The sequence below is a fragment of the Protopterus annectens genome, chromosome 5.part1 (genome assembly GCF_019279795.1).
Source record: "Protopterus annectens isolate FY-2018-M chromosome 5.part1, PAN1.0, whole genome shotgun sequence".
NCBI lineage: Eukaryota > Metazoa > Chordata > Ceratodontiformes > Protopteridae > Protopterus > Protopterus annectens.
In genome coordinates, this window is record NC_056736.1 from 543,508,957 (window position 1) to 543,533,642 (window position 24,686).

The 24,686-nt window shown below is 41.5% G+C and overlaps 1 protein-coding gene across 4 annotated transcripts in view; it reads right to left on the minus strand.

Moving 5' to 3' along the window:
- The window catches only part of FNDC3A (fibronectin type III domain containing 3A), a 3,267,883-nt gene that overhangs the window by 2,757,402 nt on the left and 485,795 nt on the right, over positions 1-24,686 (minus strand). The window contains exon 1 of one of the 4 annotated variants that reach the window (XM_044073167.1): positions 994-1,282. The exons of the other annotated variants lie outside the window; for them this stretch is intronic. Coding sequence (XP_043929102.1) covers positions 994-1,005 — 12 coding nt within the window. The 5' untranslated portion in view covers positions 1,006-1,282. Of the gene's footprint in view, positions 1-993; positions 1,283-24,686 lie in introns of those variants that run through there. 4 annotated transcript variants of the gene reach the window in all.

Here is a 24,686-nt window from a genome sequence, read left to right on the forward strand (position 1 = left end):
AATAATTTATCCCAAATACGGACTGTTTAAGGAATGGCCCTGAGAGAGCATGTTTACAAATTAAGACTGCAAGCTGTAGGAGCCTTCTACAAGTCACCTTTTTCCACAGAAGTTTAATAGCAAGTTACATAGCGTCACAATTCTAGTATCTTGATCCTGTAAATGTAAACAGAAAGTGGACCCATCTGCCAAGGGTATGCAATATTTATATTTATGAGAAAAATTAAACTTTACAAGATGCAGCCTATAGATCTGAATAAGTACCAAGTTTCCCCCAAATAATCACTCACAATGTGTTACTTGCTATTCTTTTCAAGTATTTACTAATCACTACAAATTTGTATAATTCATTTATAATGAGCAAAATAAAACAATGTCACCACTATATTTTGAGTTCGCTGCACTAAAAGACAGAAAGAAAGACAACAGTTTCATAAAACGCGAATGCATGGACTACAAATCCAGGAAAAAAAAAAAACTTTAGGGAGGAATTACAATCATATCAATACTAACTAATGAATTCTCTTAAAGATCAAAACTTTATCAGCCCCGACACACATACACACAAAGAGAAATGAGAAAAAAAATCCTTGTTGACAAAGTGCAATTTTTTCTCATCAGTCTGTGACTACAGAAACAAAACCCAAAGCAGAGTCAGGCTGCAGGAGTTTAAAATTCAGACATCTCCCTGTAGCTTTCAAGTTTGAGCATCATCACTCTTACATACATTTTATAAAGATGCAGAGCTGCAGCTGAACAGCAGATGTCAATGATCTTAAAAAACAAAACAGAACTACATGAAATATCCCACTATATGTTCCTTCACTCTAACATTATTATTATTAAAATATAGCAAAACCAGTGTTGTGACATGTACATTTCAATTCTAGGTTTACTGAAACATTACAAGACAGCAACACAAACTAATAAACAAACAATATTATTGTCATGCTTTGTCTAGTAAATGTCTAAAAAGACAACACTTCTACTTACTGTTGCTCGCATATTTATGTCTCATTCAGCTGGCGCTTCCACTCACAAAAGCTGCTGAAAGGTTCAACAGTCACCTCGTCAGAAGCTCCAATCTGTTCCATGCACTAAATACCGTGATAATTTCACTGACAAGCAGGACCGCAGGCCTTCAGTCTCTGAAGAGAGCAACTAAGCTAAAATCCAAAGCTAACAGCATCTGATCCTTGAAAATGTTGCCATAACTGTGTACCCAAGGATGCCATGCAGATGAAGGATGATAGAGGTACACGCAATTACCAGAACAATCATCAATACCTACCTCAAAACCTTGCTTCCTAGCAAATTAACCAATGTACAGTCAGCCTCCTGCTGCACATGAATGTATCATGTTGCCAAGGCAACTAAATCAACAAATAGCTGCTGTAGCATCTGCTGCTGGAATAGCTATCAACGTCAATCATATAAATGGAGAATTTTAAAAACAGAGGTATTCCTCATAATTTTTTCTTTTTGATTGTTATGACAAATTCCAAAACTAGTCAAATAATGCACTGTGGCTTCCCTAAACGTAACTTCGCAGACAATGGTATTGTTTCATGAATAAATTAAGCTTAGAAAGTAATCACTTCAAGCTTGTCAGCTGATATGCTTTTGAAAATCCAAAGACACTGTTACTGAACTCCTATAGTAACTGCTGCTCATTTGATCCTTTAAGGGATAAACCAGTTTTCAGTGACTAAACGAATTTCATGAAAGAATAAATCATGGGCTATGTTTTGATTCAGAACTTAGTATACACTTCCTTCTGCTAGGCTCAGGTTCACTGAAATGCATTTGAATAAAAACTCAAAGTAAACTGGACAGTATCATAAGAAAAAGCACAAGTATAAGATCTACTGGTCATCTGCACCACATTTCTGTCTGTCTGTTACTAAACAAACTTAAAAATCAGACTCATTACATCAAGAACCTAGAAGGTGCTACCTTGGACAGTAGTTTAATGATAATCTAGAAAACATAAAAAACACTACAGCAGGTATGTTATTTCTAAGCTGCACCTCACAAATCCGCTGATCAATCATATCATCAGAAAAAGAACACAGCCGTACAACAATGGAAAGAAAGTCAAAGGTACGAAGAGCTGGATGCTGTATGCTATGGAAGCAGTAGCTGTTCTATACTCCAAGACTGAATAAGACAAGGAAGAGCCAAGAATGCCACTATTACTACCACATCAAATCACGTGACAACTCTTAAAGAGATTTTTGCAGAAATTACAAACTACTCAACCAAGAAAATTTGATGAGTATTATAAAAAAAAAACTGGCACATTAATATATAGGAACTACTACAGAATTACCTGATGAACCTTTCTGTAGATGCTACTGTAGAAGTAAAATGTTCAGTAAAGAACCAGATGATAACTCTCAAGAAAACAGGTATATCAAAGTGTACAGTACTTACCTCTGGACGACTCCATCTCATATTAAGGCACTGTGTAAGACTTCACTAACTGCACAGTACCCTACCACTACACATTTTCAGTGCTAAGAAACTATTATAAGATCACAACCATCAGCAGTCAAACTTCAAGGGCAGATATAGAGGACCACAACTGGGTTTTCAATCATAATCAACTTGCAGTGCAAGGAGCACGGTGACTATATTCCAATATTTGGAAAAAGACAAACCAGTTAAGCATTAAAGTGGCGTGAAGCCTTAAGCACCCTCTGCTAAAGATATTAAGGTTGGGTCTTACACTAGGCTGACAGATGTGAAACAAAAGATTTATTTCCGCCTGCATTCTTCCAATAAATTTAGAAGCTAGCTGGAATAGCAAGATGTGCATTCGCCTGCATTTTCTGAACGATACCAACTGTGAAACTCAAACATATGTTATTTAGCGACTTTAATCCTCCGTTGTTTGTCCAACAAACACAGATTTTATGAGGAACACACTAAAAATATAAAGCAATAACCTAGATGTACAGCAAAAACCCAAAGAGCCGAGAGGCACGAAAGGTGAGTGCAAACATAACGGACTGAGTTACACTACCTTTCTGACAACAAACTCAGTGTTTTATGGCTCTTAGTGTTTTTTTTTTTTCTATTTTACTGTAACTAGTAGGACATGGAACACAAAGCTCCATGCACAACAAATTATGATTTTGTCACTAATCATAACTTAATATTGTGTGTTCTTGACATGGATGCCAAGATTCACTCCTTCAGCTTCACCCTCGAGGTGAATTTCTTGGCATCCATGGCTCAAACAAATAATAAGCAGGTTATGAACGGCGGCCCAATCATATTTCTCTGTGTTGCGTGACTGAGACACAGTTATCAAGAAATTCACCTCAGTAGCAAAGCTTAAAAGATGAGTCTGCATTCAAGCCAAGCACATACAACTTGAGTAGCACATGCAGCTTTACGTGTCCCGTATACTACAATAACGGAGGTAAAAAAAAGTGTGGAAAGTAAGTGCGTTACACTATGAAAATTATGAAAACTGTTACAAACACAACAGTGCTACATGGAAACAGACTGCCTCAAAAGAGCAGAGCTAGCACAAAAAAGGTTTAAAAATCTGTTACTTCAGTCTTCAAAAAAACAAAAGGCTGAATATGTTGTGTTTAACAGGTTTTAAAACCTTGATGCATTACCTGACATTCCTCCATCATGGCTGTTGACTGTTGTTAATATTCTTAAGCATGAGACAGCAGTGAGAGGTGCTTAACAAAAACCTGTTAAGCAGTTAGAAAGGTGCTTAACAAGCCTGTTTTTCCCCCAGATTTGGTGCATCATTACTGCATTTCATATGCATCTTCATAACTGCAGTAAGATATGCGCAAAAACAGTTCAATCCAGAAAAAATCCATTCAACTCTTCCCATTCTTTGATGCATAGATCCAATAAGAATGAAACAATGAAGAAACCATCCTTTTCCCAAGGAAAATGCCCAGTAGAAGGGGAAAAAAAAAGAATAAATAAAAAGTTTGCATTTACAGACATTATGCCCACAAAAAGAAAAAACAGGTGCTCATCAACAGGCAGTTAGGGTTAGGGTTAGTAATGTAAAAACTGCTATGGTCATTGCTTTATGATATCTGCCTTTACACAGCACCCATATATATTCTTTTTCATAAACTTCAATGTAGCACCTTCTGCTGCCAACATTCCTCTTACCTGGATAAAAGATGCCAGACTGTAGTAGTAACTTGGTTACCACACACAACCAAATAGTGTGCATCTCAGTTTTTTGGGGGCAGCTTAATATCTTTGTGTGTCAAGAAAGCATTTCATAATTTCATAGGAAACTGATGAGAGGTCCTGAGAAGGGAAAAAGAAAAACACAAATGCAACAGCTGTGAAGAAATAAAAATGAGTGCATGCATAATTAACTCCAAGTTCTCCTTTTATCGTATTTAAATGCAGCAACCAGCTCTAACCCTTCATGACTGATAATCTAAGTTTAAAAAGCAGTTCCCTCCTGTGACAGCAATTTTCTTTAGTATTTCATTTGCTGCACAACCATAAGGCTGAAGGAACTGTCAGAAGTGATCAGTACACAAGTCCCATCTGCAGCAGAACATGGATGGAAACAGGGCTGCAACAGAGACTGTACATTTAAGACTAAACTCCAATACAGCAGAAGTGATGTACAGTCAGTACTAGAAAAGGACATGTTTAGGCTATGTCACTTGAAAAGGAGGCAAAATCTCCAATAAAATGCTACATCCTCACCAGTGTCATTAGTCACCAACCAAACACCTTAAATGATTTACTTATTTACTACAGAGTTATGAGAAAGTGATTCCACTGCAGGGAAAATGCTATTCCCCAGTTTTATTACTTAGCTACAACACAGCCACAGATCATTCTTTAACAGAAAATTAGTCTCACAGTGTAAATAAGGCATTCAAGGCGAGTATTTTAATACAGCATAACTAGCAGTCAGTTTTCCAACTCGTGGAACAAGTGAAACAGCATCAAACATCCAAATAAAAGCTGTTCCTCTGTGTTTTTTGTTACATGTCTTGAGTTTATGGGCTCACATAACATGGTACACAAATCTAAACAGAAAAAACTGCCAGCACCATGGTGGAGAGGGATAAAGCCTTGGCAGTTGCCCAACTGACCTGGTTTCAATTAGCAGCTTGGCTATAGAAGGCAATGGCATGGTTTGGAGGGCTGTGCTCATCCCGGTGGGCATGCTTTCAGGCACACCTCACAGTAAATCTCCAGTGGAGACTGTCTGGGGAATGTGCAGGGAGGGGGATGCTGTCTAAGGAAGGCAAGGGCAGGATAATATCCAAGCATGCTTCTTTGTCATTCATCCCAACGATGTCATGGGTGCATTTCCAGTGGCAGTGTCACACTGCACCTTCAATCGCCTCACTGGGTTAGCCTGCATATTAATACATGTACTATAGACCCAGTCAATGAGGCTAGGGCAAGGCAATGGTCATTTTCATAAGCCTAAAAGACCCTAAAAAAAGTCTAAACTTAAAGGCAGTTTACAACAGTAAGCTTACAAAATAAAGGCTTTAGCTGCACAGGATACTAGTCACAAAATGAAAGGACATGACAACCTGACAACCAACAGACAGACCTATCTGGAGAAGTTCACCTCCAGAAGAAACACTATGCTGCTGCTGAACTCGCAGAAAATTCATTCCCATCATTTCCGGACAAATTAACAATTGCTCCTCAGATTATACTTCTGAACCGAAGAATGATGCACACAACTGAAACTGTTCAGCTCTATAAGAATAATCAAAAAATATAAAGTTAATACCGAACCCAGTCACAAGATGCAGAGGGATAAAGCCCGGACTGTACCTTAGATGACCTATGTTCAAATATTGTTAAAGGAACTGGAGGGACTGAGTGGGGAGGATGAGAATCAGCAGGGTTCACTGCACTTGAAATACCTACAAAAAGAGTCTAGAAATGTCCACATCACAAGAAGCATGCTGCTTGGTCTGGAGGTTAAGCATACACAGAGATACGACTACACATCCTGAAGCAGCTATAGAGGAGCTCAGAACACTGTTACAGGAAGATCTGCAAACAGTCTGCTTCCCAACACCAGACTCTTACCTCCATCGAATAATGAATGGCTGGTGGTCTCTTTTATAGATGGAGAAATAAAAAGGTGAACTCTGCAGAAAGAGAAGCCTTTGGACCAATCCTATGATCACAGGAGAAAGAAAGTAACCTGCTCCCCATCTCAACCTATTCTAGGTTAAACATGTCACTGGCCTTTGTATGGACTGAGAAAATTTTGGAATTACACAGATATTATACAATTCTATCAAAAGACTGGAGAACTCTGGAAGAATTAACTGAGAAAATTTTGGAATTACGCAGATATTATACAATTCTATCAGAAGACTGGAGAACTCTGGAAGAATTAACTATCAAAAGATACTGGGATCTACTCAACTGCCTGCAGACTTTAAACATGCTACTTACAAGTGAAAATTACAATAATACAGAAATAAGACATCCATTTTCCTTCCTGATATCATTGTTTTGTAAAGCTGCTGAGGCTGAAAGTCTGTTAAGAAGATGAGACACTAAATTCCACAAAGGAACAATCCTGTCTGAACGAAGATGTGCTTTGCAGGACAGTGTGCTTAAGCAGCACCCAGTGAAAGTTCCTGCAAGAGCTCCATCTTTGACTCTGTAGTGTTCACTGGTATTCCCAAGGACCGAACAAGACTGAGGAAAGATTCCTGAGCTGCAACCAGATTGTCTAATGGCAGTTTGCTGTAAAAAACGCATTTAGTAAATGGCCAGGGGGCTGGGGTAAAACATAATGAAAGCATCCAGGACAGACGATGACTAACTGCTATGCAGACTCATAGAAACCTTTCAAACTCCTTATCAAACTTGAGGTTTTGGCAGGCAGATCTTTGAATTTTCAACAGCACATCCATTCTTCTTCTTGTAGGCAAGAAAAGATGGCCTTCAACAAGACTATCCAGAACACTTCTTAAAATGGTTTCGTTTAGGCCACTTAAGTCCACAATTGACCAAAGGTCTGTGGAGGGGAGGCAAACATTTGACAACAGTAATAAAACAATGACGATTCAGATAGAAGCACAATGTAAGAAAAAACTGCTGCTGTTGGTGGGTCTTGATGCAGAGAAAGCATTCAAAACATTAAGCTGGGATTTTATAAGTAGTGCAATGGAAGCATTTGTATTCCCCGATACAATAAGGATAATCAGAAGGATATATGAAGAATCAGAGGCAAGAATTAAACTGGGAGGGTTCCTCTCTGATAACAGGTGTTTGAACACAGGAACCAGGCAGGGGTGGTCCTCTTTCCACTTTATTTGCTTTATATTCAGAGCCACAGGCAAAGAAAAGACGGGACTTGGAAACTCATGGATATAATTAGTATGGCAATCAAGAAAAGTTGGATTTTTTTTTTTTTTTTTTTGCAGATGACATTATTTTATACTTGATAAAGCCAAAAAAGGCCATTTCTGTGCTGTAGAATATTTTGAGACATTTTCAAGTATTTTCAGGGTATAAAGTTTATGAAGGCAAAACAAAGGCTATAGCTTTAAATTATGTACCCACAAACAAACTGATTCAGCAATACCCATATGTATGGGGACAAGATGAAGTATTTAGAAGCATGGATTAGAAATATGCCTCTCATGGTAGCTAATGATATGTGAGAAGAGACTAAACAAAAGATAATATAAAAACTATGCAACTAGAAGCTCTTGCTTTTGGATATGGACACTAAGACACAAGTCGTGAAAATACTTTTAATCCCCTTTAGTTTTACATACAGGTCAGCTGTATTTTTATCAACCAGAGGAGAAGCTGTGGACAATGACAAAGAGTTGAAGGAATTTATCTGAGAGGGAAGAAGGCAAGAGTTAAAGATAAGTTAATTCTCCCAAGAAACTGATTTGAAGGGATATTTAGAGATGAGGAATTAAGGCTCCTATACATAACGCGAACAGAAAATTACACTCAAAGTGGAAAGGTTCACAAATAATCCAAAAAGATGATGAAGCCTTATTTGACAAAAGCGCTAAAACTGTTAAAGAGATATTTCATGTAATTTGAGTGTGTAATGGTTCCCTGCAGCCTGCTACTGAGGTATTTTCTGGTTTCACTCAAAGTGAAAATGGATGATAATGAATTGGTGGTGGGCGGTGTTCAAGAAATAATTATTATATTCACAAAGTTGCAGAAAGTATTCCAAGAACTAAGACGGGTCTGGGATTTATTAGAGAAAACTGGCAAAGGAATCAATACTGGAAGCAAATAACTAGAGTGGAAAAGGTTAATAGAGTGGGATGAGGTTAAGAAGTCATCTGAACTGCAGGGATCAATATCAGAGTATAGGCAAAGAGAAAAGGATAGTTGAGTCCTAACTGGAAGACCTGCTCTGGTAGAGTTATTAGCTAAATCAAAAATGGAAGCTGCTGTGAAAAGAAGGACAATTAGTAGGGCAAACAAAATATTTGAAAAGATTGGGAAGAGAGACTGGAAAAGAAATTCAGAAAGGAACAATGGACGGATATAAGTATGCAACAAAGTCCAGAAGGTTTAGGATTTTTGTTTGGAAGTGTTTGCATAGGTATTTTTTTACCCAAGCAGACTCCGAAGAATTTTTCTCAAGTAGATAGCAAATTGTGAGGATGTGATACGGAAAAAAAGAGGTAACTGGGAAAAATTTTTTTTTTGTGTGTATACTGAGATGGCAGACTTTAATAACTCCCCACAGAATACTATGTTAGAAATATTGGGGGGAAAAATCTGTAATTAAGGAAATTACTGTTTTGAGCTTGGACACAGGATTTGGATTGTCTAGACATAGTAAGGCCTTATTAAATTCTTTTAGCTGCCAAAAAATAACTAGAAAATAGGAATCAAAAACTAAACCAACTGTATTTCAAGTACCATGTAAAAGAAAAAAAAAAGAATAGGAAGCGGGGTCTTTAGAAAAGGGAAGAAGGAATTTTGGGGAAAAAATACAAGGAAAATAATGTTGGGGAAGAGAAGTGAAGTATAATGGAAGGCAGGATTTGAACAATCTATGTCAAGTTAGCCTAAATGAGAGTTGCATGCAATATATAATGCATGTACATGAAAATATGTTGATATGGTCCGTTATCTTTTCCATTAATGCATGTGTGTCTATGTCTTAACTGATAACTTAAAGATGTTTTAAAAAAAATGGCCAGAGGTCATCTGACATCTTTGGAACTAAAAAAAAAAAACAGCTACAACATGATTTGATGGGACCCTCTTGAAAAGCTCTTTCGTTAATGAGGCTTAACAAGGTGGGATGTCTAACAAGGAGAGCTGGGGGGGGGGGCAAGTGAAGAGTGCAAAAGGTAACCATATAGCCTCTAGATTTTATCATACTGATCTCCAACATAATGGCCAACATACCTCAGGGCTGTCAAAAATAGGGACTCCTGAATCCATGATGGTAGTGAGGTCCAGGGGACAAAGAAAAAGTAAAGGAATTTTAGAGACATACTAACACGGACTTAGAAAATCCATTCCTGAAATACATTACAAATAAAGAGATTGGCCTGAGCAAAAAACACCAGTAAGGAAAGAAATTTAATCTTTCTCTTCTTTCAAGGAAACAATACGGTATGGCTGGAGGCTTGATATTCAAAGCTGACAAAATAAAAGTTCCCAATCAACAAATGCTTGACAGGATACATGAACAACATCAGGGAATAGTAAATCTGAAAAGAAAGAGCATGAGGTGTGATGTTTTGACCAGGTTTGCCAATTCAAATATAAGTAGCAGTATATAACTGTGCCATCAATGTAACAACTTAGAGGGCAAAATACTAGCATACCCAGTTCCAGATCATCCAAAGAGCTGGTGGATATAGATTTGTTTCAGGCTATAGGAAACATGGGAAAGTCTGCATCCTGAAGATGAAGCATCTGGGTAAAGCAACCAAGACAAGATTAAATGCAGTTTGGGGAGAAGGTGGTAAGCTGTATAGAAATAATAACCAACATCTGTAGAACACAGGTCCAAGAAGAATTCCAACCAAAAATGACAACCAGGTGGAATGCAAGCAAACAGAGACTGTGAAAGCTATTAGCCTGTAGTACAGCAAGCACCATCTCAAAAGCAAAATCAGATACCCACTGGAAGTATTCCTATTAAAATCTTAATATATAGAAGACCAGTAAAAGAAAACAAAGAGATGTACAGGCTGCTCTAGAGTTAAAGACAAATAATTCAACGTGCTTGGAATACGTTCCCACTTGATTCTGATATAAACAGTCCATGGCAAGCCTATTATATCAAGGTTAAGTTACAGTACTGAAAGTAAAACAATGCATGCTACTTCACATATAGACATAAATATGTATATTCTCACAAACACACACACATTTTTTGGATGCAAGACATTTCAATGCTAATAAACTATGTACAGAGATGTGTAACTGTTCCACAGAAGTTAGTTGGAATACAACTTCATGGAAGTTAGACCAAATTTCCTGCCTCCGTTTAATATATTAAGCTTCCTGATGTGAAACTGAAGAAGAGTTAGAGGGATTCACTATGCAGCCCATCAGTTTGGCTGCTGTAGAAAGTACAGTTTTGTACCTACCATAAATGTAGATGTTCGAGTGTTCACACTGCTGCAGTCATTACACTTGGATTATCCTGCCATCAGGTGGTCCCGCAGTCGGCCAGAGTTCCAAAGTCTTGGTCGGGCATCGGTTGCCATCACTTCTTCCCGGACGTCAGTGCGCCAGGGGTATACAAGATGCATCCGTCACCATTTTCTTGCCCCAGATGTCAGGTGCCCCCAAGTAGGTAGGCAATACATATTGCTAACCAAAAATATACATATAAAATAAAAACAATACCTTCAGTTACAAGCAAATACACCACAAAGGTTGTATAGGATAGAAAGGCATAGATAAGTCCAGCTAGTTCAGAGGGGATGGAGGGAGGGTAACCTGGACTGCAGCGGTGTAAACACTCTAACATCTACATTTATGGTAGGTACAAAACTGTACTATGTTCATCGTGTTACACTGCTGCAGTCATTACACTTGGGTAGAATCCCAAAGCTAAGGTTGGGTGGCTGGTCTACAAAGAGTTAGGATTGGCTATGAGGCTCTGCAGAACTGCAGTGGCAAATCTTGCTCTGGATTTAGAGTAAAGAGGCAGGTGGTAATGCTTGGTAAAGGTGCGCACTGAACTCCAAGTTGCAGCCTCCAAAATTTCCTTGGTAGGTACTCCTCTGAGAAAGGCTGTTGCCCTGGTGGAATGTGGCCTAATGTTATTTGGGACTGATTTTCCATGCTGTGTGCTGCAGTACCGAATACAGTGTCCTATCCATTTGGATATAGTCTGCTTTGAGATAGCCTTGCCCTGTGATCCTGCAGCATATGCTACAAACAGTTGCTCAGTTTTCCTGAAAGCTTTTGTTTTGTTCAAGTAGAAGCGTAGCTGCCTGTGTATGTCCAAAGAATGCAGAAGTTTCTTCCCTTTATTCTGGGGGTTTGGATAAAAAGTTGGCAAATGTATGGTTTGGTTAAGAGCCACACTAAATACCACCTTTGGCATAAAGGTAGGGTTTGTCCTTAAAGATACCCTGTTCTGATGAAAAATTATAAAAGGTTCCACTGCCATTAATGCCTGTAGCTCTGAGACTCTTTGTGCTGAAGTTATTGCCAGGAGCTGTTTTCCATGATAAAAATTTTAGATCGGCTGTATTGGCTGGCTCAAAAGGTGGTAGGGTCAGTTTTTCCAAAACGAAATTGAGGTCCCAAGTTGGTGTTGGTGCTCTCCAGGGCGGTCTTGTGTTTTTAGCCCCTCTGAGGTACTGCTTTAGCAAGGGATGAGAGAATAAAGGAGGATCCATGTTGTAATGTGCTGAAATGGCAGAGGCGTGGATCTTAATTGATGAGGATAGGCCTCTGTCCAGCATCTCAGTTAAGTATTGTAAAATCTGAGGAATGTTTGGAACAACTGGGTCAAGGCTTTTAGCCTGATTCCAGGTGCAGAATCTCTTCCATTTTTCTAAGCTTTCCTGGTGCTAGGCCTACTGGCCTCCAAAATGACATCCATAACAGCTTTAGAGAGAGGTGTTGCCTGTTTGACTAATGTATCTGCCATGCAGCCAGGTTTAGGGTTTTGAGCTGACCGTGCAGGATCTGATTGTTTTGTTGAGTCAGAAGGTGTGGAATTTGAGGCAAAATCCATGATGGGCCCTGAGCCAAGTTCCTTAATATAGGGTACCAGTGCTGGCGTGGCCAGTCTGGAGCAATCAGGATCATCTGTGGTTTTTCTTGTCTGGCTTTTAGGAGTACCTTTGAAAGGAGAGGCAGTGGTGGGAAGACATAAACTTTTAGGTTTTTCCAGCTGAACAGAAGAGCATCCACTTTCCATGCTCGTTTGTGATAAGTCCTTGTGCAGAATTTTTGTAGTTGGAAATTCAGTGGGGAGGCAAAAAGATCTATGTCTGGGCATCCCCATTTTTGCGTTACCATGTTGAAAATTTGTGGATTCAATTTCCATTCATGAGGGTCCATGATATTTCTGCTTAGATCGTCTGCCAGAGTATTTTTCTTTCCTGGCAGGAATTGTGCTTGCAGGTGAACTTGGTACGTTAGAGCTGTGTTCCACAAGGTCATGGCTTGCCCGCATAGGGGATAAGAATGAGTGCCCCCCGGCTTGTTTATGTACCACATTACTGTGGTGTTGTCTGTCTTTAGTAATAGTTATCCTGGATGTAGAAGGTCCTTGAAAGCTGTTAGGGCATTATGAACAGCCAACATCTCTTTTTGATTGATGTGAAGATGCATCTGGTCTGTGGTCCACTTACCCTGAATGCATTTTCCTGCCATGTGTGCTCCCCAGGCGTAATCCGAAGCATCTGTTGTTAGAGTTTGCCTGGCTGTGGGTTGGGTAAAAGGCTGACCCTTGTTTAGGTGACATGCCTGAGCCCACCATCGAAACTCCTGTTGTAGGCAAGGAATCACTGGTATTACTGCTTCTAAACTGTGAGAGTGTTGAGTCCAAACACTTTTTAGGTACCATTGCAATTTCCTCATATGCAGTCTGGCATATGGTATTTAGTATGCAGGATGCCATGAATCCCAGGGCCTGCAGAATTTTTCTTGCAGGGAGATGGGACTTTTTTGCCAGTAATTGAAAATATTGAGTTAGTTGAACTTGTCTGTCTGGCGTGAGGTAAGCCATCTGGGCCGTTGTATTTAACCTGCCACCCAGGAATATAATCTGTTGCGAGGGCACTAGTTTTGACTTCTTTTCGTTTACTGTTTACCCTAGAGAAATTAGCAACCTTTTTACAAACGCCAGATGTTGTAGAAGAATGTCCTTTGTCTCTGCTTGAATGAGGCAGTCGTCCAGGTATGGATATATTTGAATTCCTTTTTGTCTGCAAAATGTAATTACTGGTGCAAGGCACTTTGTGAAGACCCTGGGCGCAGTAGATAAGCCAAAGGGCAGTGTTGAGAATTGGTAGTGCATTGTACCAGCTTTGAATCTGAGGTATCTTCTGCAATTGGACATGCAGGTATGCCTCTTTGAGGTCCAGAGTAACAAGCCAAGCCTTCTTGCCCAGCATGGGTAGAAGCTGCTGTAATGTCAATATTTTGAATTTCGGAATATCCAGGTAAGTATTCAGAATTGAAAGGTCTAGTATGGGCTTCCAGGTCTTGTCCTTTCTGGGGACCAGGAAGAGTCTTGAGTAAAATCCTTGTCCTTGTTCCTGTTGTGGTACTTTTTGAATAGCTCTCATGTCCATGAAGGCTGAAATTTGTTTTTGTGCCTCTGCCCATTGATTCTGTGGCAGGTCTGGCATTCCTTTTAGCCTTAGTAAAGTATGAAAGTGGAATCTGTAACCTTGACACACAATATTCAGAACCCATTTGTCTTGGGTGATTGTTTGCCAGTTTTGAGAAAAAAGTGCTAGTTTTCCCCCTAAGAGGGCTTCCAAAAGGGACGTGCTTGGCGTACGAAGAGGAAAGTCACTGCGACTGTTTCCTGTAAGGTTGAGACTTGTCCTCACCTCCTTTTGGGGTTGAGGTGGCCCACTGTCGTTGTCGGTTTGAACCTTGGGGTTGAGATCTGCCTCTTGGGCGTCTGTATCTGCCTCTCTGTGGCCTGTCTGACACTGGAAAGGACCAATTCTTTGTTGGCCAATTTCTGCTAAACAGAGGTGGCTGTACCTGTAAGAAATCCTTGACTGTTTAAATAGATTTAGCTTTATCCTCCATTTTCTTTAACATCTCTTCTGCCTTAACACCAAACAAGGTATCATGCTGTAAAGGAGCATCCAATAATTTTGCCTTAACATGATCAGGTAAACTCTGTTCTTTTAACCAAGCATGTCGTCGAATAACAGAACCTGTAACTGTGGCTCTACAAGAGGCCTCTAAAGAAACAAAACCACATTGCAGAGTATGTTTTCCCACCTGTTCAACTGCATGCAATAAATCCTGCATTTCTTTACAATCAGAAGCTTCTGAGCTTGCAAGCATTTTCTGTTTTAACTGAGACATTAAATATTGTTGGTACTTAAGCATGTGAGAAACTGGCAATTTAAAGCTCTTACTGCTAAAGTTGCAGACTTGTATACTTTCTTCCCCCATCTATCCAAAGCTCTGGAATCTCTGTCAGATGGTACTGGATTTTTTGCAATGGAAGCCTTAACCCCTTTTGGATCCTGGGAAATAGTTTCTGGATCAACAGAAGGGTTTTTGTAAAGAAACTTGTGAGAGTCAGAGACTCTATAATACCTATCTGGCTTGGCTGGAGCAGGGGGCAAAGAGTCAGGAGATAAGCTGGATTCAAAGAACACATCATCCACAATATCTAGCACAGGCGGAATAGCCAGGGGCCTGTGCTGAGGCAATAAGAGGAAATCCCTGAGCTTTTTCTTGGATTCTGAGTAATCCTGACTTTCCCAATGGAAATGCTCCCTCATGGTATGTAAAGTTTCCCCAAAAGAATAATCCTCAGGAGGAGAGGCTGAAGGGATAGATTCTTCAGCATCAGAGTCCTCATAGGGGGGTAGAGAGTATCCATGGTCTGAAGAGGAATCAGAGGAAATGGAAACCTGATCAGAGGAGTCATAGTCTGTATCCTGCCAAGGCCTTTTCCTCAGGAGGGGGATGGGAACCCCTGATTACAGTAATGAGGTCTTTGGCCATTTTAAGCATCTGTTTCTTAGGCATGGAGGACTGTCCAGGAGAATGCTGTACTTGTTTCTTTGTCTTTAATGGTACCTTTGTCTTGGCTGTTGTTTTAATGGTAAGTTGTGAAGGTCTGAAAACACCCTCAGAAGCCGATGTCTGCTCAGCAGCTCTGGACCCATCTGAGGGATTAATTTCCGTGGGCCCAATACCTTGGGTTTCCAGAGGCCTAGATGTCTCCACGTCAGAGTCGGAAGCGGCCTGTGGCTCTGAGGTAGCAGGTGTCAGAGGCTGCAAAAGCGCCTCACTGAGAACCGACGAACCAGCAACTGGCCTAGAAGAGGTTTTGTCATCAGTTTTGGACCTCGGATGCGTGTCTTTATCCTTGTCTTTGCGTTATTTCGGTATTGAGGTCGTTGGCTGATCCGACGGCATAGTATAATTGAACCTTCGGCCAAAGTAGTGTAAAGCAAAATCAAAACGTCTTTTTATAGTGCGTTTGTTAAATCTAGCACAAAACCGACAACTAGTGACGTCGTGATCAGGGCCTAGGCATGGAATACAAAGAGTGGAAGTCCTTATGAGGTATTTGCTTCCCACAAGAAATACAATTATTAACTTTTTCTGACATCGGTCTGAAGCAAGAAAAAAGTTTCCCCAACGGGGTACTTAGCTTTATTGAAGACTTTGGATCTGAAATTCAACTTCAAAAATCTCAGGAGTCGGCCGACCAGCACTTGCGAACTGCTTCTGCTTCGGGCACCGCGCTGCAAGAAAGACTGAAGAAAATGGCGTTGGATGCATCTTATATACCCCTGGCGCACTGATGTCAGGGAAGAAGCGACAGCAACCGACGCCGGACCAAGACTTTGGAACTCTGGCCGACTGTGGGACCGCCTGACGGCAGGATAACCCAAGTGTAATGACTGCAGCAGTGTAACACGATGAACATCTCCATATGTACTACCACACTAGAACTGAAACCAAGTACACTGTACTGTGAAAAAAGTTTAAGAAATATTCAAAATGAGAAGGTATGTGCAATTGACAGGACTGTCTCTTCAAAAACTTCAAGTTTTTCCTAGGAAGAGAAGCTAAAATCTTTTTTTTTTTTTTTTTAAACAAATAGAAAGTACAGTTTTGTACCTACCATAAATGTAGATGCCCGAGAGGTATGCATCTGCAGTCCTAACAAATGGGTTGTCCTGGCCTCAGGCAGCCCTTCGGTCGGCCGGATTCCAAAGTCTGGGTCTGGCCTCGGCTGATGTCGCACTCCACCCGACATCATAGCTGCAGTTCTTCGGGTATAAAGGCATCAGCCGACGCCATTTTCCTCAGTGTTTCTTGCCCCAGATGCCAGGAGCCCTCTAGGAAGGCTAAATTTGGATAAATGTAAATGTTTCCAAACAATAGAGAGCAAATAGAAATAAACATGTATATACATATATACAAACAAATACACCATAATAGATTCCCCCAGCTAGCTACAAGATGGGCAAATACCCTAGGAGTACCACAGAGGGGAAGGAGGGTGGGTAATCCTGACTGCAGATGCATACCTCTCGGACATCTACATTTATGGTAGGTACAAAACTGTACTATGTCCTTCAAGGATGCATCTGCAGTCCTAACAAATGGGTAGAATACCATAGCCAAACTGGGGGAGGAGGCACTAAGAGTTTTATGGTGTAGTTAAGATCCCTTGCAAAACAGCAGTGACAAAACCTGCTCGGGATCTGGAGTATAAAGGCAGATTATAATGCTTGGCAAATGTATGCACGGAGCTCCAAGTAGCAGCCTCTAAAATGTCTTTGGTAGCCACTCCTCGTAAGAAAGCTGTAGTAGTGGCTGTAGCCCTTGTGGAGTGAGGTCTGATGTTTTCTGGAGTTGCCTTTCCATGAAAAGAGTAACAAAATCTAATGCAATTTCCTATCCATTTTGAGATTGTCTGTTTTGAAATTGCTTTTCCTTCCATTCCTGTTGCATATGCTACCAGAAGCTGGTCAGTTTTTCTATTGTTCTTGGTTCTGTCCAGGTAGTAGCGCAATTGTCTGTGTACATCCAAGGTATGCAGCAATCTTTCCCCCCTGTTCTGCAGGTTGGGGAAGAATGTTGGTAGGTGTATTGCTTGGTTTAATGATACCCTGGAGACCACCTTAGGCATAAAGGTAGGATTAGTTCTCATGGACACTCTATCCTGATGGAAGATAAGGAAGGGCTGTACTGCCATTAATGCCTGTAATTCAGAAACCCTTCTAGCTGAAGTGATTGCAAGCAGGAATGCAGTTTTCCAAGATAAGTACTGTAATTCTGCTGTTGCTGCTGGTTCAAAAGGGGGTAGTGTCAATTTTTCTAACACAAAGTTCAAGTCCCAAGTAGGCAATGATGGTTTCCTTGGTGGCTTTACATTTTTAATTCCTCTGAGAAACTGCCTGAGTAGAGGTTGAGAAAAGACTGGAGGATCCATGTTGTAATCTGCTGAAATTGCTGATGCATGAATCTTAATGGAGGAGTAAGACAGGCCATTGTGGAAAAGCTCTGCTAAGTATTCCAGGATGTTAGCTATGTTTGGCAGTGATGCCTCCACTCCTTTTGTTGCACTCCAAATGAGATATCTTTTCCATTTTGCTGAATAAGTTTTCCTTGTTGAGGGTCTGCGAGCCTCCAAGATAATGTCTTTAACCCTTTGAGATAAATCTGGGTTATTTTTCCTTATGTAATGTTCCAAGCAGCTAGCTGCAGTGTTTTCAAGTTTGGATGCAGGATTTTGAATTTGTTCTGTGTTAGCAGTAGAGGCAGTAGGGGTAGAGGCCATGCGTGTTCCCGGGACATACTCCTCAGTAGCGGGTACCAATGTTGCCTCGGCCAATCTGGAGCAATCAAGATGATCCTCGGGTGATCTTCTTTGATCTTCAGTAGCACTTTGTGCATCAAAGGAAGAGGTGGGAATGCATATGCTGTCAGGTTTTCCCAACTGAAGGATAGGAGTCCACCTTCCAAGCAAGTGGGTGGTATGTCCTTGTGCAGAATTTTTCCAATTGGTGGTTGTGTGGGGATGCGAACAGGTCTATTTCTGGTTGTCCCCATTTCCTTGTGATGGTTTTGAAGATGTCTGGATGCAGCATCCATTCGTGGGCATCCGTGGTGGTTCTGCTTAAGATGTCTGCCAGTATATTTTCTTTTCCTGGCACAAATATGGCTTGGAGCTGAATGTTGAGGCTCAGGGCCACATTCCAGAGGTCCATTGCCATCCGGCACTGAGGATATGAATGTGTGCCTCCCTGTTTGTTGATATACCACATAACTGTGGTGTTGTCCGTCCTTATCAGCAAATGACCCTGTTGAAGAAATGGTCTGAATTGCCTGTTTTACTGCCAGCATCTCTTTTTGGTTTATGTGTAGGTTCATCTGGTCTCGAGTCCATAAGCCTTGTATGCATTTGTCCACCATGTGTACCCCCCAACCGAGGTCTGAGGCGTCCGTGGTGATAGTCTGGCTTGGGTGAGGCCTGTGGAAGGGCAGCCCTTTGTTCAATTGACAGGCCTGGGCCCACCACTGGAATTCTTGCTTCAGGCATGGAATTATCGGAATTTGGGTTTCTAGGCTGTGCTTGTGCTGAGACCATAAATTCCTCAGGTACCATTGTAACTTCCTCATATGTAGTCTGGCATGTGGAATTAATATTATGCAGGATGCCATGTAACCCAAGGCTTGCAGGATTTTCCTTGCTGTAAGCTGGTTCTGCGTTGTTAATGCCATGAAATAGAGTGGTAGCTGCTTCTGTTTTTCTGCTGTGAAGAATGCCATCTGGTTTAATGTGTCCAGTTCTGCACCCAGGAAGGTTATCCTTTGGGATGGTATCAGCCTTGACTTTTTTGTGTTGACTGTGTATCCCAGGGCTTGCAGCAGGTGAATTACCTTTTTCAAATCTTTTGTTAATTTGTCTTTGCTGTCAGCTTGTAACAGGCAGTCGTCCAGGTATGGATAAATTTGAATTCCCTGAAGCCTGCAATGAGCAATTACTGATGCCAGGCATTTCGTGAATACTCTGGGCACAGTAGATAAGCCAAAAGGCAATACTGAGAATTGATAATGCTCTGATCCTGCAAGAAATCTGAGGTATCTTCTGCAATTTGGTTGTATGGGGGCGTGCAGGTATGCCTCCTTGAGATCCAGAGTCACCAGCCAAGACTCCTTGCCCAGCATGGGAAGAAGCTGCTGTAGGGTCAGCATCTTGAATTTTGGAACAATGAGATATGTGTTCAGAGCAGACAGGTCGAGAATAGGTCTCCATTGGTTTTCCTTTCTTGGCACCAGGAAAAGTCTGGAGTAAAATCCTTGCCCTTGTTCCATAGACGGTACCTTTTCTATAGCTCTCATCCTTATTAAGTGGTCTATTTGTTGTAGAGCGTTTGTCTTTTGATTTGGAGGTAGGTTTGGCATTCCTCTCTTCCTTGGTAGAGTATGGAAGTGAAACCTGTAACCTTTGTCTATTGTCTGTAAAATCCATTTGTCTCCTGTAATGTAATGCCAGTTTACTGAAAATAAGGCTAACTTTCCGCCTAAGGGTGCTTCTAGTTGTTCCCTGGTAGGCGGTTTCAGAGCCAAGTCACTGTGATTGTCCTGTGGAAGTGGTAGTGGTTGGATCTGTGGCAGTACTTCGCTGGTTGTTAGGCTGCCACTGACGTCCCCGGTAGGCACCTCTGGATTGACCTCTGCCTCTTGGGCACCTATTCCTGCCTCTCTGTGCTCTGGTGGTGTCTGGAAAGGACCAATTCTTGGAAGGCCAGTTCCTACTAAACCTTGGTGGCTGGACCTGTAAGAAATCCTTGACTGTCTGGACAGATTTTGCTTTCTCTTCCACCTTCTTCAGCACTTGCTGTGCAGGGGAGCCAAACAAATTGTGCTTATCCATGGGAGCATCTAGGAGCTTTGATTTTACATGGTCTGGTAAGGACTGCTCTTTTAACCATGCATGCCTTCTGATCACTGTACCAGTCATAGCTGATCTAAAGGAAGCCTCCAGTGCATCATAGCCGCATTTTAAGGAATGATTACTGACCTGCTGAATGTTATGTACCATTTCTTGAAGAGACTTTCGGTCCAAAGGTTCAGGCGAGGACAGTTTTTTAGTTAACTGATCTAACATAAATTCCTGATACTGAATCATGTGGAATTGACAGTTTAAGGCCCTAGCCGAAAGAGTAGCAGAAGTATAAACTTTTTTACCCCATCTCTCTAAGGCCCTAGATTCCCTTTCAGAGGGGAGGGGGGTTTTGGCAGAGGTAGCTGCTACAGCCTTGGGGCCCTGTGAAATAGTTTCAGGATCTGCAAAAGGAGCCTTATACAAGTGATAATGTGTGTCCGGAACCCTGTAGTATCTGTCGGGCTTAGCAGGGGCCGGAGGAAGTGAATCAGGAGCAGTACAAGCATCATTAAATGCATCATCCACAACTGTAAGTACTGGAGGAATGGCTAAAGGCCTATGCTGTGGCAAATGCAAAAAGGTCCTAAGCCTTTTCCTAGAGTCTGAAAAATCCTGGCCCTGCCATTGAAATTGTTCCCTCATAGCATGCAAGGTTTCCCCAAAAGAAAATTCCTCAGGAGGAGAGGCAGAAGGAATGGAGTCTTCTGCATCAGAGTCCTCATATGGAGAATAAGGGCCCTCAGGAGGGTTTGTATTTTCTGAATCATCTGAGGAGTAATCAGTAGAAACTGGCTCAGGGGGGTCTGCTCTAGGCCTCTTTTCTGGAGGGGGGTGAGAGGCCCTGTCAGGGTGAGACTGGGTTCCCCTGATCAAAGAAATGAGATCCTCTGCTAGACTAAGGCATTTGAGTACTAGAGCTAGGCCTGTGAGAGGGGGCTTTAGTAGGCACGGCCTTTGAAGATTTAGCTGCTTTAGCCCTGGCAAAAGCCTTGACATGGATGCAGGGGGCCTAGCAGCTCCACGTGCAGGAGTAGATACATCTAGGGGGATAGTATCTGATAAATCCTGAGAAACTGTAAGAGTAGGTGGAATTTCAGTAGCAGATTCAGCCATGCTGGAAGAGGCCTCGGTAGTAGGAGGCATGCTTTCGGCCGAAGGAAGAACCGCAGACTCGGTTTCAGACGAAACCGAGACACTCGCGGTTGGCTTAACCGCGGTTTCGGCCGAAACCGCGGACCGCGAGTGTCGGTCCTTTTCCTTACGTTTTTTAGCTAAATGTGAAGTCGAAGTCTCCGACGACATGATATAAGCAAAAGCGGAGCCGAAAAACTCCTCTGCAAACTCCGACCGACGTCTAAGTGTCCGTCGGTTGAAGGAAGCACAGGCTAGACAAGCTGCTACGTCGTGGTCTGGGCCTAAACAAGGTAGGCAGTAAGAGTGGAAATCTTTATGAGGTATTTGCTTCCCACAAGTTAAACAGTTATTCACTTTTTCTGACATCGGCTGAGGCAAGAAAGAGTCCCCAACGGGGTACTTAGCTTTTTAGAAGTCTTCGGTAGTAGCAATCTCTGGTTCTGACCGACCGGCACTTGCGAACAGCTTCTGCTTCGGGCACCACGCGGCAAGAAAGACTGAGGAAAATGGCGTCGGCTGATGCCTTTATACCCGAAGAACTGCAGCTATGACGTCGGGTGGAGTGCGACATCAGCCGAGGCCAGACCCAGACTTTGGAATCCGGCCGACCGAAGGGCTGCCTGAGGCCAGGACAACCCATTTGTTAGGACTGCAGATGCATCCTTGAAGGACATCTTACATCTTATGAGCTATTTTCAAAAAGGATACATCCCTAAGAGAAGGTTTAATGAGTGATAGGTGCAGTCACCCTAATCTGGGTTACTATGTGTGATAGAAGTGTGTGAATAGCTTGAATCTAAGAAATGACAAAGTAACGCATATCTATTTAGTGTACTATGACAGTGACCTCCTCAGTATGTCTGTGAGATCTATGACAGGCAGATTATTCAGTGGCTGCAAGACACTTCAGAAACTGGTGTCTTAGGAAAACAATTTCCCTCCTTCTAGGACAGCACCTTCTATTTTTGTTGTTCCAAGTATAAATGCTTCCTTTTCAAACATGAAGTAGGACAAAAGGTAGTTGGGACTTAATTACAGGAACAGAAGAACAACAATATTTCCTGCATCAGTCATAACCAGTGCTGAGAGTATAATACAAGTAAAACCTATGCAGTTACAGTACATACGTATAACATAAGCACAAAATTATAAACTAAGGCAGAAAGAGATGAAGAAATTAGGGGGGGCGTCGAGAAGTTAGGAAAGAGCAAAGAATTTGGATGACTGTCCTTAAGAAGAAGAATATGAGTATCATCCCTTTCGTTAAAGTGGCAGAAAGTACAGTTAAGAATGAAGCCAACATAGAAATGGAGAAAGGACATTTAACTCAATGTAGGGATATAGAAAATAGGCAAGAGAAGGTTGCAATTTACTGGAGAAATTAGCAATTGAACCAAGGTATTGGGAAGAAATAACTACAGGGGAAAGGTAATAAAAGTGGGAGAAGGCCAAGCAAAAGTCTGGACTGTAGGTCAGAGGCCACAGAGTACAGGCAAACAGAAGGGGATAGGGGAGTATTATGTGAAAGACTGGCTCTGGCAGAGTTTTTAGTTAAATCTAGAAAAAAGTATCAACCTGGATGACATACAGAACCATAAGCACCTAACTTTTCCCCACCCAGTTTTTGTTCCTTCAGAAATATTACCGGAGGTGAACCAGTGGTTGGTGGAGAAGGTTCAGTTTCCTTTGAAACTGAAGCTGCAAAGATGACAGACTACTGTTAAGCTTTTCTGTGTCTCTAGTTGTTACTCTTATGCATCTTTTCAATGCTTAGTTGGAATACGTTAAAGGAATATCATCATTTACTTTACCTAGTATCATCAATAAACTGTCAAGGCAATTAACTCACAATCCCCTTGTAAATAAAAGCAGATACGGGGGAAGCCTTCAAGTGTCTAGCTGCCTCCCTAAAATACACTACTCACTGCCTTCTGCAGAACATTTATCAAAGCTAACACACTCCTCTGAGCAAATGCCAGAAAAATAACTACTAATGGAAGCAAGCACAAAGTACAAGAAACAAACATATGACTATAAAGTGATGAGAGAGAATCAAAAAATGCAAATTTTTAGACCATTCCACAGAAAGAACATAGGTGGGAAAACATGAAAGGAGGAGAGACATACCTCTCAACTTCTTTGCCCAAGAATTCTGGACAAAGCTAAACATAATGGGGTGACAAAGGGTCAAAATCAAGGACAGATGTTAAAATATTGATCTTGTAAACTTAAAACATTCTTAAAACAAGTTTTGCATTAGCATGCATTTCTGAAGGTCTGAAACTCAAATGTCTGCCATTATTTAGAGACTATAGTCCTCAATGATTTGCCAAAAAAAAAACACAAACTTAATAAAGAACAAACCAAAAATGAGACAAAATCTGGGTATTTCACAAAATTCTGGAGAGTTGTGAGGTACAGTAAAAAAGTATAGTAAAGACAAACATAAGGACTTCTATAGTTATGTCAAGAATCTCCATGACAATACCCAGATTTGTTCTGAGCTACTTCATAATGGTACCTCCTATACCAAGCCAACAGATATCACCAATATACTGGCCGACAGATTCAGTGCCAACTTTAGCCCCCCCCAAAGGACCAATCACAATCCCAGTAGATTGCCAGGCACCCAGTATTACTGCTGCACAGGTTAAAACAGTGCTGTCCAAGGCCAAGAATACAGCTTCTATGGGACCTGATAATATCCCCGGATGTGTTCTACAAGAACTACAGAGTGAACTGGCACCTCATCTGTGTGCCCTCACAGCCTCACATCAGGATTAGTCTCCACCGAATGGCACACTGTTACAGTCTTCCCTCTCCACAAGGGAGGAGTGACTACAGACCCTGGGAACTATCGCCCCATTAGCCCGGTGAGTCTGATATGCAAAGCTATGGAACTCATCATCATGGGCCTAATAAACAAGGATATAGGGATTCTCCAAACTCTGGATCCTACACAGTTTGGTTTTGTGCAGGGTAGATCATGCCTGCTCAACTTGGTCAACTTCTGTGAGTCAGTCACCAGAGCTGTGGATGAAGGCAAGGTGGTTCATACAGCCTTACCTTGATCTGGCCAAGGCCTTTGATACCATTCGCCACTCAGGAATCATAGAAAAACTCACTAACCTAGGCATCAACCCCTAATATCACTAGATGGGTTGTAAACTGGCTCACAGATAGAACCCACAGTGTGAAAGTAGCTGACTCCAAGTCAGACTGTTGACCAGTCACGAGTGAAATCCCACAGGGTCCGGTCCTGGGTCCTCTCCTGTTTGGTATCTACTTCTCTGAAGTCCAGGCCAACACAAAGGGACTAGAGCTGACAAATTTCACAAACGCTTGCTAGTCGGGAGCCATTATTAACTCCCCAAGTGATGCTGACATCCTACAGAAAGGCCTCAATGAGACCAACAACTGGTGCCAGAACTATGGCCTTAACCTCATTGCCAAAAAATGT